Below are 16,899 nucleotides of genomic sequence, written 5' to 3'. Positions count from 1 at the left end.
ACATAATTACTACATTTGCATAATCACTTAAGACCTTGATCTGTACTCTAATGAAAGTAGACCTGAAACCTTTGTGAAAATCACACTTACCTACATTTTATACTGCAAGCACACAGGACTGGCCTCAGATACGGGCACATTGCTTTTTATTTGGAGCATGTTGGCCTCTGGGTATGTGAGTGAGCTTGGTGGGTTGGTAGACTGTGTGCTGATGCTCACAAGGAGTTGCTGGTGGTCCTTGCTGCCGTAGTGTATCTGGACTGTGTAGCGTATGGGGAGAGGGGTTACAGGTTATATCATGCTTAGCTCTCACACAAAGGACTTTTTGTTCCGTTTCAGTGTAGACATAGCTGTGTTGGTCTCATTTTCCCTGGGAGATGGAGCTTCCAAATACTGAGGATTAAAAAAGCAAACCCAAAATGCATCAGTTAGAAACTGAGGTTTCTAACAAGTCAGGCAGGAAGGTTAGCTGAGTATTTCACAAATACAAATCAATTCATCCTTTTTTTTTTTTTTCTTGTTGGAGACAGCTATAGAAATCCATCAATTTGCACATTGTCACAGGGAAGATTGCTTTTGAACTTCCCTTTAACTTCCTCAAAACCACAGAACCCTTACCTCTCATTTTACTCTAAAAATACCGTTGATTCAGGGGAATTATGCTTGCTAGACTGAAACACTAGAATGCAGACAGATATTTCGGTGTAGAATAGTTGGTTGCTATTGTGTTATATGATAGTACAAAGATGAATTTCCTGTAGGAAATGGGTAACTCACAGGATATAGGGTAGATCTTGACAGTACACAAGTCATGACAGAGAGTCTGACTTTTTGTATGGCCTCTTTACAGTTGAGTCAGCCTCTTAAACCAGTTTCCAGTGGACAAATATCTTCAACAGAAAAGCCCTCATGATAGTGATCTTCTTATATGGCTTCATGCCAATAGTGTGGGAATGTGGCATTACTCTCTGTGCTAGGAAGAAATTAAATTATGGCACTTGCATAAAATCTTCTTTTTTTGTGTTGTGCTTAGTCTGCAGAATAGCTGGGTAAAAGATTTCAGCAGACCCTCCTCTTCAAAACATAGACAGGCAATCAAAAATGTTTGAAGGCATCCTTTCAAAATAGAGTTGTCCTGAATGGACATCTTCACAGGACAGGTCAACAAAACAATGATTTCCATGTTCTAGGGAACATGGAAATATACTTACCTGTCAGTCCTTCTAATGCCCAGACTACTTGGCAAAATCAAGTAAGACTCAGCAAAATGAACCTTTTTAATCTCCACTTGCTAAAAGAGTCCTGGTTTCCAGATATCCTGAATAGAATATCTGCAGAACTTACGGACTTCCTGCATTTGGAGCCACAGAACAAAGGAATGGTTTGATATCTGTACTTAAAGTTGTTCCCTCTCTTAGGCTACATCCTGGATGGCTGTTAAGAATAGGAAGCACTGCTTTTCAGTCAGTCTTGATCAATGGTAAGAAGACCTCTTTGAGGCAAATTTAATTGGCGAAGGAAATGAGATTTTCTTCATAGAGCTATGAAATATCTTGAGTACATTTGAGGAATTGCTATATAACATTTTGAACTGTCTTCTGGCTTTAGAGCAGTGGCCAAACCGGAAAGGCTGAAAGAAGTTGAACTTGTAGCAGTCTGTATTCAGTGGCTTCTCCCACCTCACTGAACTGTGGTTCTTGAACTAAGGTAAATGTGCCATTTCTCCCACCTCAGACTGGAACCTATGTCTGGACCCATCAGTTCCCAGGAGTCCCTATCCTGGACAAAAAAATTATGCCCTTGATGATTTTTGTCAGCTAGGGTGACCTCCTGGAGGCCATCACTTCAGTGACACAAGTGAGGGAGAATTACAGCTGATCCCTCTCCTCTAAATGGATACAGAGGACTTAATGGAAACAATGATGATTACAGAGCTCCATCTGAACTTGAAAATTCATCTTTCTGTATTCTTCCCTGAAATCACGTTTCTGGAGACAGAGTCATAGCTCCACACTTGGGATGTAACTGGTACCCTGTCAGCTACAAAAAGTGAAGTATTTTAAGATATTCACTTGATTTTTCCTACCCAGTTGCATTCCAGACAACAGGTCTGTTTTAAGATTGTTATGGCAGTTCCAGGTAAACCATTAGATCATAGGATGTGAGAGCAGCATCTGTGCTGGCAATTTCACCAAGAAAATTATTTATCTTAGACATCTATAGAGCATTAACCTGAAGCTCTGTCTTCCCAATACAACAGATGTTACGTAGAGTATATTAACAACTCTTGATGGGATACCACATCAAGCACTGTTCCCACCACAGCCTCCCAAGAACTTGTCTGCCATGGAAGAAACTAATGATTGCTATTGAGTACACTGGGGTGGAAATGTGAATACATGTTGCATATAGATAAATTCCAGGAGAAGAAGAGAAAATGAGTTCACTATCAGTAACTGATCAGTGCTAAATGTGTGCATGCCCCACACAGTCCCCATTCGCTTTTTGTTACGCTCCTGCACGCTTGGGATTCTCATAGACGTAAGGTGCACCGAGTGTGCTGTTGCCAAAATTAAAATCTGAAGGAGCCTCAAGGCGTCCATGTGCTCTATAGGTATATCAGGCCCCACAGTCCCGTAAGCAAATGTGCAACTCCAGCAGATATGCATAATTAGCTCTCATCAAGCTCCTGGTGGTATGTCATGAGTAACTTTTCATTCCGTCAAAGGCAGGAAAAGCTTTCATGCAGTTCTTTGTGCAGTGAAAGTGGTGATATCTGATGGCATAAGGGTGTTCAATCGTACAAAGGATAAAGCGATTTTAAAACCCAGGCACAAAGCAACAGTACGAGTACCTGAACAAAATACATTTGGAATAGTGTCAGTTGCTACTTCTAAGATGTTATTCTTAAACTCCAAATTTTATAACTTTCTAATGAAATGTGTCATCAATAAATAGCTTGATTTAAGGCTGTATCTGCCCAGAAAGTGTGCAATTCTACTGTCATGTACAATATCTAAGAACCCAAGCAAAATTACCAGTAAACATCACCAGGCAAACAGTTATAAGGCAACGGTAAGCATTCATCCCTAAAAGTGAAAATATGGAGCAATCCACAACAAAACAAAAATTGGCAGGAACACATGACATTCACTCTCGAAGAATTCTGTACATTTCCAAATTACAGCCAAGCAAAACACAGGTAGACATCTGTCTACAATCTGCATAGTTGCAGGATGTCTCTTCTGCCAATTCATCTCTTAAATAATGAGCATTTCTGTGCAATCATATTGTTGTCATACCTTATATACAGTGGCTTGAATTTTTCAGTGTCTCATAAATGAGAACAGTAAACAAAACTGGGGACTTGGTAGTTCAAAGCCTGATAGGAAAATGAGGATTCAGGAGACTACATAAAAAATTAGGAAAGACTGGGAAAATGAGAGCAGAGCAGAAGGGGAGCAAAAGAATAAGCTCTGAAGACAGTAAATGCCAGTAAATGTAATATCCTACTCAAGAGAGAAAAAAAAAAAGCACAGATGGAAACAGGAGGGTGTGTTCATCCAAACCCATTATAGGAAAGCAAGACAATTGTTCCTCTTTCGTTCTTCACCGTGTTTTAGTATTACTTCTGTATAGGGTCATGCAATGTGACTGTTGTGGGAAAGATACCTACAATTTAGACAGGCTCTTAAAAGCAAGCATATGCCATAGAAAGAGTCGTGAAATGCAGAGATAGGAAACAAGTTACGGTGGTCATTTCTGGAGAATTCTCGGGCCTTCTGAATGCCAGGGATCAAATTTTGACTTGATCCCCCAATTCATCTCAATAAGCTACAGCTGTTACGCGCAGGTTTATTTTCTTGCAAGTCAAACTTCAGTCTTACCTTTGCCCTTTTGTTTCAGTGGCCGACCAGCGTGTACGTATGAACACAGAATTATTTTCTTTTCTGTAATGATCAAACCCAAATGTTATTTTACCTTTGCCAGCTTTGTGTAGGGTGATGTGCCATCTTGCATATTTATTTTCCTGGAGTGATTCCCAGAAGTATGCTATGCTTTTTCTTGCTCATGTCTCACTAGCTTTATTTATGACTTGTGTATACCACGTTTTCAGTCCCTGGGGACAGGCCTACACAGGAAATCTGTGGATGATATTTAATACATACAACTATGAGAGTAGTAAAAAAGCAGCTACCGAATGGTACTCCAAATTAATCTAATTCAAAATTTCAGACTAGATTGTGGATAGATTAGTATCCATGGTTTAAACCACAAACACCTTTATCTGTTATATCATATAGAAGGGAGAGACACGATGGAGATTAGTAAGTTGGAAAGAAATGTTACTTAATGCTCACTGATGCTCTTTGGCTGCTAAATATTTAAAGTCTCACAATAGACCTTTGTAATAGGATTATGTGGTGCTAGATGAGTGAAAAATGAAGTACTGTAGCATCATTTTCTATTTGGAATATGTAGCCTCAGCACAGCTTATGTTTTCAAAAGTCTCCTTTAGTTCTTGGGAATTCAAGAGGTTCAGTTTCTTGGGACACACAGATTTAACATAGAAGTCATACTGGCTTTTTTTTTTACTTTTTAGTTACTTCTTAGAATTAAATTATTTTTACCTGACTTGTTTTAAGTGTGAAGTGGGAGAGAAAAATCCTTTCACTAATCTGATATATACCAAATTTGCAAGTAGAATTAATGGGACTGCTTTGGGGGAGTATGTTCAGTTCAAAATACCAAAATGTAATTAAGGACAATGAGCCAACATTTCCAGGAGTCTTCCTTGTCAAGTGGAAACAAAATAATTTAAAAAGCAAATTTTCACTTGGTTTGCAGAATTGAAATTCCATTGTTCTCTGATGACCGAGTCTAATAACAGTATTGTTGTTGTTATTGCTTCTTACTGATTGCATCGAAAATATGTTTTAAAGATACCTTTTTTCTCACTATTAGGTGCATGAATTCCATTTGGCTATAAAATAGTTCAAGATAAGCGCCTCTTTCCCACATGCCATCACAGCTGGTGAGAGGTGATTGGTATCATATTATCCCTTCAATTACACCTCTGCAATCCCATTAATTGAAAAATAACATGACTTGTTACTTAATGGCTAATAGTGGTGCATAGGAAAGCTGATAAACAAAGCCTGATGTACAGTTTAAACTGCAGTTGTATTTGCAGGTTGGCTGCTTGAAAAAAACACAGTTTTTACCATCCACTAGGACTTCTGTGAGATGCCATAACTGCTGGACCGTTCCTCAAAAGAGAGCTGATGGATAAATGTTCTGATGGGTCAAGCCAGGGAGCAAGGCACATGTCCCCCCCCCGCCCCAATGCTCTGGTTCGTTTGAGAAGTCAGTTTGATAGTCATATATGTGTTCTTCATCTGGCACGTGTTTCATCGCTAGGTCTGTCCGTACAGCTGCAGTGGGTGTGATGAGCCTCTCATCCCACATGGCATGTTAATTCATCAGTGTTGTACTTCAGGGATGCTCCTGGGCTTTCCTGTGGGCCAGCTCTAGTGTCAGTGTAAACTGCAAGCACAGGACCTCACTTGCCAAGGTTGTCTGTGTGTCTGTGTGTGTCTAGAGGTTTCATACACTGGTGGTCACTGAAGTGGTGTAACGCTGCACAGCACAACATCAGGCAATGTGGGATGTTTGTGGGTGTGAGGAGCAGTTGGAGTGGAGAGCACCGAGAGGTGCTAGCCCTCACCGAGATTGTTCTCCTAAGAGCTGTGCAAGAGCAGCCTGGTGGCCACACAGGCTTTCTAGTGATGATGCACAAGTGATGGCTGTGCCAAGCTGGGTGCTCTTGCCTCGTGCAGTACGGCTGCAGAGCAGGAGAGAAATGCAAGGGCTGTAAGCGTGGTAGAGGAATTAGCACTGCCAGCTGATTCCACTGCATGTCATTGACAGATGTCAGATCTATTGGTGATGCACAGGACAGAGCTGCTGAGGTGACGTACCATTTACCAGCCTTTATCCTCTTGTTTCTCCTGACATCTGAACTCCCAAAGCAATCCCCTTTAAGGTGATTCACACAGTGACCCTAAAGAACTGATTAATCAGTGGGATGATACGGAGTAAGGTAGCCTGAGGACAGGTGTTAATGGGGCCTGCCTTTGCAGCTTCTGCCAACTCGGAATCTGGACTGGGGAAAACCCCGTGTCAGTAAGTAGCTAAAAGGAAGGGCATTATCCATGTCCCCACCACCCCTTTATTGAATTAAGGGTCCCGAGTAAAACCAGTTACCTCACTTGGAGCCCAGCACTTGCATGTCTCTCCACATGCTCGCTGGCAGCAGTTCCATACCCTGCTGACATGGTTGCCCCCCTCCCCTGAAAGTGCCAGCAGAGCTCCTAGCCCTTTTCCGCATAGCCAGGTCTCCACAGATATTTTAATCGGGTATTGGACTGGCCCAACGTGTGTGTCCTGCTGCAAACAGCTGTTCCCATGGTAGCAGGAGCACATGGGTATTGCCACTCAGGGCTGTTGGGGTCTTTCCCTTATCTCAGTCTCAGGACCTGAAGAAGACTTCTGTAAAGCACCACATCCATCACACGTGCTACGGCTGACGCCGGAGTCAGGGATACAGCACCGGCCTTGGAGAAGCAGCACCATCATTTATGCCAACTGATGGAGTAGGAGCAAGTTCATCCCGTGCTTCGTCCCTGAGGCAGGATGCCTTTTGCAGAGGTACTGTAGCTCGTTACGTGGAGACAACTTGGGATGGTGGGGTGAAGATGAGAGGCTGTGCTGCTGAGAAGCAGAAACAGTGAGCTGCTAACTGGGGGTGAGGAGAGAGCAGAGCAGATGCTGGTATTTTGCTGATCATTGGTCATACAGGTATTGGCTGCAACTCCAAGAGATGCTCTTGAACATGGCCTGCTCTTTGACCTCTCTCACTATTAACAGTGAAATGAGGTTTACCCTGTGGTGATTCAGGTTGGCTTAGATTTTTGTTTTTTAAACAAATCAAACTATCATATGTTACTTGTGCGTTTGTGCTCACGTTTTGTTTGGTTGCAGTTTTCTTTGTTGGTTTTATTTTGTTTTCTTTAATAAGAAATTACTCAGAAGCATGACTAGACTTGCCTGCAAGTGGTTACATTTAGCTGTAATCTGCCTGGTGAGTTGTAGGAGGAATATTGCACTAGTTTGAACTGGATTTAGTAGCAAGGGTATTTTAATTTGGGGCAGCAGAGAGAAAATTGTATAACACTGTTGTGCTGTCCTGAGTAGGAGAAGCAGCCAGTGAATTGCATGATTTTTCCGTCTTTGTAATCAGTTTGTTATGCAGAGAGCAATGCCGTGGGATTCAGCATTTTATCTGCTGGGTTTCCCCTGGCAGCATCTGAAGAAGTTCATTATAAGTGTTTATCACATGATCCACTTAATCAAACCACTGAAACTCGGAGAATAAGTCATTCTAACAAGACCCTTCAGAGCTGCCTTATAAGCTACTTACTGATATGCTCTTCCTTGGTGAGGGTACAATGAGTTTCCTTGTGTCCTGGTCTATGATACAGGAAGTTCATTATCCCCAGTCCAAATTCAGACGTAAAGAAAAGGAAGCAGGGCTTACAAAGAAGCGACAGATAATTTGCAAAGGATTTTAGTTAGCCCCTCAAATCCCAGATAGAGTCAGACTGTAAGCTCTTCGTAAGAACAGCCTGCTGGTTTTCAGCATTAGGCACAGAGCAGCTATCTGCGTAGCTGCCTGTAGTGTTGTAAAATACAGACAACGCAGGAGAAATTATTTGCTTCTTTTGATTAGAGGTTAACTAATGGAAGCATGTGAGAAAAAAGAGAAATCAGAACTGAAAGTGTGCTTTTAGCTGGGCGGTAGCACATACACTGCATAATAGTAGCAGAGCTGGTATCTGGGCTAATGCAAAATGAAAAGCCTGCTAAATCCCGGCGTGTGCAAGGCTGTGAGATACTGAGGCTTGTCTGACACGCCAGGAGCTCTCAGACATGCTGTTTGCAACCTGTGTTTGTACACTGTATACCTCTGGTAGGATAAAATGTGTTTCTCTGTGATGTACCTAGGAACTGTTCTGGTCGTGGGGAGCAGGTAGGTCGAGGGCTGCTCTGCCTCCTTGAAGGCATTCATTTTACTGAGCTCTGTGACAAGCAGTGCGACACCAGATTTCCTGGCACTCACTGGGTTTTTTCACTGATGCTATTTCACAGACAGTATCTCCTAAAGGCTTGCCTTCTTGCTCTCTGTTTAAGACCAGTTTGGGTACCGCCCCAGATGTAGGCTTGGACCAGCCTTAACGTAGAAATGCCCTGGATAATTTCCCCAAGCATCACTCTGTCTCCGTACGATAGTGCTGCTTGGCTGCCCCTCTTCACTCACCTCCCAGGCTGCTGTGAATGCAGCACAGGGTCACACCAACCCAACGTTGGTTTGTGTAGGGACACACAGCCTGAGCCTCGTGCGGGTTTCCAGATGAACATTTTTTTTTACTGGAAACTGCCACTGGAACAAAGAGCATCAGGCAGTTCAGGACAAGCTACTCTGTGAGACATTAAAGACAGGGAAGTGTGCAGAACTGAGAAACACTGGCAACAGAAACAAAAAGCCCTCAAGCTGGTTTGATGGGGATGATGCTTTTTCCCCAGCGTAGCTCCAGTGAAGCGGGTCATAAAATTCATGCCGTTGTCTAGGCACTGCCTTCAGGAAACGGTGAAACCTGTCTCTCCAATGCCAAAGTCCAGCCAGCCCAGAGCTTTAAAATTCAACCTGTTAATTACTCCTGGGAGTAATTAGATCCAGCCTGGAGTGAGCAAGGAGTCTGGACTGCATCAATCACCAGATGTGAGGGCTTGAGTTATGCAGTTTTCATTCGTTGTGTTACAGGAAGAGTTACATGATGATGCTTTGTCTTTGTTTTCCATGTACTTTGTACCTGGCTGTCTTGTCTTGACGCAGCTGTCAGTCTCTTGACTGCTGATATACCAGTATGCCAAACTGGCACCAGTATGTCTGTGTCCCCAGGAGGGACTGTGCCGCTTCAGTAGGTTGGTTTCCAACTAATAAGTTAAAACAGGACACAATGTGAAGAGGATGCCTGGAGGAACATAGTGGTTTGCTGTCTTTATCCCCTCCATTTAAAAAATAGTAAATGCTACATTATTTTACCTCTTTTAAAATAAAGCATGTAGCCAAAAAAGACGAATCTATGCTAGCTGGTTAGTTTTACTACTTCCTTCAATTGGTTCCAGTATAGTTCCCTTCCTCTTTCTCCTTCTTTGTCATACTCCCTGTCTGTCTTCTTGGTTTCTATTGTGGCTATTTAAAGGCCCCCCTTTCATCTCTCTTTTGGGACAGTCTTACTGCTGGCTTTCTGCTGCCTCAGCTTCTACACAGCCAGTGCTTCAAGAAAAAAGTGTCTTTCTCATAAAGCTGGGAGGAGAGTAGACCCATAAAAATAAATATTGTTTGTACGTACGTAGTGCTTTAATCAGTCAGTTTCCAACAACTTCATCTAAGAGGCCAGTTTACTATTGTTTCAGCTTCTTAGGTAAGGAGACAGGAGCAGAGCCAGTTGATAACTTTCTGCTGTCTGTAAATTGGAGAATCAAACTTCTGTTTTCCAAATGATTTTTCAGTGCCTGACCCGCTGCCCTGTACACGGGGAAAGGCAGTACTGAGCATCTGGAGCACCGAAGCCATGCTGCCAGACACTAACCTGGCTGGGCTTAGTCAGTACCAAGCCGGGCTCAATTCTCTCTCCCACCCTAGGGATGAAAGACTCTTTAATGCACTCGCCGCTCCTGGGCTGTTCATCTCAATCCCCAGTTGTGTTATCTGTTTAGAAGTCTTTCTCACTAAATTGCTTCCTTTGAAGACTGCAGGCTTTTTAACTGCGGACTCCAGCACCTGCTGCTTGCTGGAAATCCCGAGCAAGGGAGCGTAGCGATGCCAAACTTGCCAGTCACAAAGCATCACATTTTGCAGGTTTTCGCTGGAGGTAGCTGATGAAAAACAGAAGGGACATGTTGTAAAGGACTGTCAGCCCAAGTAAAGGAAGGTGGCTTTGAAGAAAGCTTCCAAGATGGTATTTCCAGAATGCACTCCTTTAGGAAAAAAGTGGAAAATCCAAAGAATTAAATGAGCCAGAATGAGCTCACTGCAGGTGGTGCTGGGCGTGACTTTTTGAAATCAATTTTAATTATTAACTGGTTTAGTAATTGGTTTTTGTCCAGTGTCTGCCATTACAGTACCTTTTCCTGCAGCCCCAGAAAACCCACAGTTTTCTGGTTCTCTGAGGCTTTCCCACAGCATCCATTTCCCTTCCCTTAGAAGACTGGTATGACACGATGGAGAGGACTTCATCTGCCCAACCTGCAAACAAGCTGCTGGGACACCTGCTCCCTGGCAGGATTTGGGCTACCCCTTACCCTCTTCCACAACAGCCAGTCCTGCAGGGATTTACACCCACTGGGTGCATCCATGTTTTGCCTGAAATTCTCTGGATATTGTTAGCTTCATGGGCCTGGGGGCTGTAGAAGTTGCTGCAAAGCTCCCCTGATCCGAGGGTTAAGTGGGCAGGCAGGTGCTTGCCCTCTCCTCCTCTGGAAAATGGAGAGGTCCCTGATAGGTTTCAATGAAGAACAGGTGGTTAAAAAAAAAAACTTCTCTCTTTGCTCTCGTTGGCATTTCTTCCATTGTGAAAAGATCTGCACAAGGGCCTGCAGTGCCCAGAGCGATGAGGTAGGATACGTGTGTTTGTATTTGTCTGGTCCCATCTCCGCCAGCGAGCCCTTGAAATGTAGCCTTGCTGGCAGAGCTGGTCAGGCTGGGAAATTTAGTTTTAGATGGGTTTTTTTGCTTGTTTACAAGTGGTCTTGGCTACAGAGAGGGACACACAGCTGGTGGGCTGTGCACGGCTCCGTGACTGGGCTGAGGCAGGGCTCTGAGGCTGGAGTGGTGCTGAGGTTTTCCAGCTTTCTCCTGGCTTCACTTGGAGCCAGCGTTTGGAGAGGCTGTTCCTCTGCTGCCTCCTCCTGCGGGCTGGCGTCTCGGGGTCTGCTCTGGCTCACCCAGGGTCTGTGGCTCAGAGCAGACACGCGATGGACACCTCTGCTCGCTCCAGACGTGCTGCTTCTGCAGACCAGAGGACACCTCTCACTGGTCACAATAACTGATTGAATACAAATATCGCACAAATTTCTTCCTCTGCTAATTATAATAGCATTAGACAAGGTGGGAGAGGTGCATGTCTGAAGAAGGCCCAGCATCTCAGAGATGGCTTTGCAAGTGGCTTTTGTGAGACGTTCGTGTGCCAGTGGTGCCTGTGCTGGCTGCAGGAACCCAGGTGAGCAGCCATTGGCACAGCTCAGGCAGAAATGGAGACTTCTAACAGTACTGGTTAAGCATTGGAACATGATAAGGACTGGAACATAGTAACATTGATAAGCACTGGAATGGGCTGCCCAGGGAAGTGGTTGAGGCACTGTCCCTGGAGGTGTTCAAAGGACGGGTTGACATGGTGCTGGGGACATGGTTTAGTGATGGGTTTTTTTGTCAGAGTTGGGTTGATGGTTGGACTAGATGATCTTGAAGGTCCCTTCCACCCTAGATGATTCTATGATTCTGTGATGTGATGTGCTGTGTCAGCCTCAAACTTCAGAAGACCTGTGTCAGGGACCAGGGAGAAGAGGCAGCACCAGCCCATGGGTGCAGCAAACCTGGTATTATGGGAGTGCTTTCCTGCAGTGCCAAAGGGTGGCAGAGGGGGAGGCTGCTGAAGGCTGTGACCTTCCAGGCAGGATCTGTTTCCCAAACACGCGTTAAACAGTGGCAGACTCGCAGGTGTGGGCATGGGGGAACCTGTTAAATTAAAGCCCGAGGGTAACAGGAGAGCTGTTTGCTTTGGAAGATAAGGTGCACCTGTTCTGTGGGCTGAGGGTAAGGAGACTCTCTGAGAGCTGTTTTCCTTTGTTACCTGGGTAGGCAGACCTTTTGCACTGTGAGGCCATGTAGCTCCTCCATCTCCTCCTCCCTTCCCTTTAAGACCAGGTATCCCCTCAGCTTTACCAGCACCTCCAATCTGACAACCCAGAAGTGTGAGAAATGGTGGCAATTGCTCCTTTCCCTCCCTCATAGTGGAGCTCACAGTGGAGCTCCCCTGACCACACTGCCCAAGTTTGCTGCCTGGACTGATGCTGTTATTAAGAAGCCCTGGTGGCCGGTACCTGCAGCCTGGTTGTCGGCTGGAGACAAGGGAAGGGCATGCTCCCAGCAAGGCGCCCTTCGGTGGGGCTCCTCTAATGAGCCAGGGTCGTTATCTGACTTGCTGTTGGTCCCAGAGAAGCTGCAGGGATGTCTGCTGCTTTATTTTGTTAAATGGTACCAAATGATGGCAGTTAATAGCCTACCAGGAGAAAATGAGCTCTTAGGGCAGCATTTCATGTCTGGCATGCGAGGCTTTATTGAATTAACTTTGTACCAGACCCGCCGTGCACTTCCCTCGCTGGAGAGCCCGACCCACATTAACTGTGGGATAAAAACGTTACCACCCTATTTTTGTCACACAGGTGTCTTGCATTTAAAAAATCTTTACGTGCTTTGATGTCAGCTGAGTTTTGGCAAGCGGGCAGGGCGGGCTGTTTGTCAGTGCTCTCTGTCTTATCGCTGCACCCATCCCAGTGTTGAGCATGTAACTCTCTTGCTTTGCTGCTTATTTCCCAGGTTAGGGACAGTGTGTTTCCACTCTCTGCAGCCCCTGCAAACGCAGAGGTGCTGTGAGAGAAACCCCCGGTGCTACTGACGCCGTTCAGGTGATGCCTTTTGCCTCTGGGGTACCTGCAGCTTGGCAGCTCCCACTGGGCAGCCCTGCCAGGCTGTGGGAGGGAGACTTGCATACTTTCATTATGTACACCTAAAGTTAATAACTGACTCAAGAGTTCATCTACAAATATATTTTTAGGGCTGCTCTTGGCAAATTTTTCCCTTCTCGGCCACAAAGCTCTCGTTTTCTGTAATTTCCTCCCTATGTTTTCCTGTAACTCTAATCTATTTTAACATTAATGGGTTAGTTTTGAAACAGCCTGTGAGTTTCCAGCCTCTTCTCCCTTACCTGCTGATTATTTCTTTTCTCACCGTCCTCTCTCCCTACTTTTGTTGTTTGCAAAAAACGGCTTTTCTGCTCCCTCTCCCTCTTCCCAGCTCCCACCATCTGTCTCTCTACAAATACAAAGCTTTAGGGGAAATGATTCACTAGGCTGCGAGCTCATTACTCACCCTCTCCCCATCATGGTTTCTGTCCTTGTAGGATGCTCTAACTAATGTAAAGATCAATGAATCCTGGGAATTGTTATTCAATTAAAAAAAAAAAAAAATAATGCCCCAGCAGTTAAATAGCTTGGTCTCTTTGTACTTCCTACACACCAATGCTTAGTTTTTCTTCCTCACTCTGCCGGCATTATTTTTCAGAAAAGGATCACTGAAACAGAAGAATAGAAACGATCGCTGGACCATTTAATGCAACCTTGTGTAGCACATGATGCAGGAGTTACTTAATGAAATTCCCTGGCCCAAACCAAGCAAATCTGTGGTAAATCTAGAGCATATTTTAGGATGACAGCCAAAATGATGAAAGGAATTTACTACCCAGCCTTGCTAATCGTTTTGAATGCCTAACTGCGCTCCCTAATATGCTGCTTCGCAAGCAGCAAAACTGACACAGCCTCATTCCTTCCCGCTTCCTCTCCTCCAGCCTCACCCAGGCAGCCCTGGCCGGGGCAGGGTGACCAGCTGTGACCCCCGGGAGGGCTGGCTGACCCACCGCTGCCAAGAGACCTCCCCAGGCCTGAACCCGCTGCCTCTCCCTCCACAGCGTGCCGGTTTGGGGCCAGCTCTTTGCTCAGGTCATTATTTCCACGAAACTCATAGGCACTTAGTATCTTTGAGCTTCTACCTATTAAATGTGGTAGAAATTGGCTCAGAAGCCATTTGAGACAGACGAGTTCACGGTGTTAAAACACTTCAGATATCTTAAAGTGTCAGAGAGAGCAATAGTGAGGTGGCAGATGCACCGCAGCCTTTCGGGAGACTTGCTCAATCTGGAGGTTGAGCTCAGTAGCACAGGGTGCTCCAAACGACCCTAAATGTCCACGTTTAGGTATCTGACTCCTTTTGTCTTTGCTTTGTTGACCTTTTAAGAAGGATTTCTGTCATGACTTTAGGCTTGTCGCCATACACTAGGGAGTTATTTTCTTAATTGGGAGATTAGTTTTTCATTTTATCACGTGGAAAATGCCACCCCCTCCCCACACGCATGCAGGTAACAAGAAGTACCACTACCTAACACAGCTTTCTGGTGCCTTGTGAGGGAGCTGCCAGCATGCCAGGTATTAGCCTATTTCTGTTGTTGAGCTTCCCTTTAGAAATGGGAGTTGTAAGAAGTACAGCAAATACCACAATCAAAATTGTAAGAGTTGACAGCACTGCATGGGCCCTTCTCCCAGTTCTCTTACAGGGCTGCAATTCCTTATGCAGAAGCCTGCTAAAGGAAAAGCTGAGTGTAGCTGCAGTGTGGTTCTTCAGTCAGTTCTGATGAGCACCACAAAGTACGTCTTGTACCAACGCACCACACTGGCACCGCCTTCCTGGAAAGCTAATTAAGTAAGTTGGGTAATGTAACGGGAGTATCAGCTTCTGGGCTAATTTATTTTTTGGACTACAAAACACATGTGCAGCTTCACGTCTTTGTAAAGCTGCGTTTGGGTTGTTCCATAGCAAATAACAAAGCCGAGGAGGATTTTGGAAGGAGCCTGCACTGAGCAGGTGTGAAATGCTCCGTGTCAGAGCAGGGCGTTCTTGTACAACTACTCCAAAGACCAGGGGAGGCAGAATTGTAAGCCGACAGGGTCCCCTGGTACCTCAGTAAGGTTAAGGCACTTTTAAAAAAAGAACCCTCACCAAAGTCATATTTATGTGCTCCATAAAAAAAAAAAGCAAGCTCAAACTTTAGCAGATGTGATGTTTTTGAGCCTTCTTGGTTGCCAACACCCTGTGGCTCTCCAGCATCTTTGATTATTTTATTGTTCCACACTGCACACAAGTTGTAGGAGTCAATGTTATTTCTCTTACCAATTGCTGGCTCTCCCCACGGCAGCTGGCCTTTGACACGCTGTGTTTTCCATCAGGGCTGGGGAGCAGGCACGAGGCTGAAGGCTGGCTACAAAGGATCCTGCCGCGTTGCCCGGTACTGACAGTGCACGCGGAGCCGTGCCTTTAGCTCTCCTTTTGTGGAGCATTACGGCAGCACAGCCGAGGTGCTGGGTGTATGGAGAGCTGTATGGAAATGGAGCTCCAGAGAGTTCAGACCCGAGGCCTCTAATTGAAGCCAGCACCTTTGTGCAAGACGGGCTCTTGCGAGGAAAACTGGCGTTACCCAACAGTTACCGTCCCTCTGCTGTTCCCAGCAATAATACAAGCTGACGCAATATATAAGGTAGCCTTACAAAAGGCAGATAGATTTAATAGTGTATATACAAATTAAGTGTTGGGTAATGCTATACAAGGCAGGAATGTCTTTAAAGAAACCCTGAGCACAAAGGAGGATGTAATTTTTATTTTACCCTTATTGTGGCATTATTTCTGGGATTTGTTTGCTATATTGACTAATAAAGGAATATGTTAAAAACAGATGTTATAATAAAACCGGGCATTCTTTCCATTTGCAGCTTATTTAAAAATCTAGAGAAAAGAGTTCTGCCCCATCAGCTTCAGAAAGAGATGTTTAACATGGTAGAGAACAAGCCGAGCCTGAGTTACCCAAGACAACTAATTCCCTTAGCAGAAAGAGTGTCTTCTGTCATCAAAAAGAGCCATCTGGAAGAGCCTTGGCTCCCTGCCAAGAACAACCCCTGAACAACTGCTTGTCGTGCACTTTAAGTACTAACGTTCATAACGGCACAACCTGGAGTGTTGGTAAAGGCCCTATTGGAGGGGCCACGTATTCCTCCTCCCTCAGCAACCGCAACAGGATGTTCTTCTTATTCTTCGGCCAGTTGTAGATGTGAGTGTTCTGCAGCCAGGTAGGCACGTGTTCCTGAAAAACAAGGGAAAAAAAAACCAAAAAAGCAAAAATCCCATAAATCCTCCTGAATCTGTACCAGAACCATGCAGATTCCACCAGACCCTGCCAAGCAAGATTTCATTTTGTCTGTTCTAGGCACTTCCCATAACAACAAGAAATTTTCATTTGGCTTCAGAATGGTATTTGGGTTCCTAAATAAATGAACTTTGTGTGATCTCACAGCTTGCCTGTCTCTCTTTCTTTTCTGCCATCGTGTTGGCTAATTCCACCACGTTTCAAAGGGAGTCTGATCTCAACGACAGGCATCCAAAGCCTTGCGAAAATAAACACTGAGAAGAGAAGGGAGACATTTTGGTGCCCCTACCAGGGAAAGGCTGCCACCTTAGTAGCTGCTGAAGGATCCACACAACATGTTCAACCTTGAGATATAAGAATAAATAGGGAAAGAGCAGGACCCCAGGGGAACATTTCTCATCCTGGTAGCCTTCTCCCCCCGCCCCTCACACCTTCCTTGATCAAACGTGGTGTCCTCTGACCATCTCCTGAGTGGGAGGTTGAGGCCGATGCTGAATGCATCTTCAGCTTAGCAGAGTCAAACATCCACCACCCCCTGCATCCTGGGGAAGATGCAGCCTTTCAGAGGTGTTGGCTAATGCCCAGTAATGTAATGAAGCTGAGACCACCATGGCCATGGACAGTGACAGGGGGCTGATGGAGAGGAGCCTGCTCAGACCTCACGTTCCCATATCTCCACAGAATCACAGAATATTCACAGTTGGAAGGGACCTCTGAGATCATCGAGTCCAAACACAAAAAATAAAAA

At 44.9% G+C, this 16,899-nt stretch overlaps 1 protein-coding gene and 1 long non-coding RNA gene across 3 annotated transcripts in view; one reads left to right on the top strand and one right to left on the bottom strand.

The window, feature by feature from the left end:
- Positions 1–6,790: 6,790 nt before the first annotated feature.
- On the top strand, positions 6,791–15,857 carry LOC106901699. Its single transcript, XR_001414368.1, has 3 exons — positions 6,791–13,899; positions 14,500–14,656; positions 15,721–15,857. It is a non-coding gene; the product is annotated as an uncharacterized LOC106901699 (long non-coding RNA).
- TRAF3IP2 (TRAF3 interacting protein 2) overlaps positions 15,195–16,899 on the bottom strand; it is a 29,183-nt gene continuing 27,478 nt past the window's right edge. The window contains exon 11 of one of the 2 annotated variants that reach the window (XM_014964593.1): positions 15,195–16,088. In XM_014964593.1, coding sequence (XP_014820079.1) covers positions 15,942–16,088 — 147 coding nt within the window. In that variant the 3' untranslated portion in view covers positions 15,195–15,941. The remainder of the gene's footprint in view (positions 16,089–16,899) is intronic. The other variant, XM_014964594.1, reaches the window with a different exon arrangement.

The sequence above is a fragment of the Calidris pugnax genome, unplaced genomic scaffold, assembly GCF_001431845.1.
Source record: "Calidris pugnax isolate Ruff unplaced genomic scaffold, ASM143184v1 scaffold219, whole genome shotgun sequence".
In the NCBI taxonomy this organism is placed as follows: Eukaryota; Metazoa; Chordata; class Aves; order Charadriiformes; family Scolopacidae; genus Calidris; species Calidris pugnax.
This window is presented reverse-complemented; position numbering and strand designations above follow the sequence as displayed.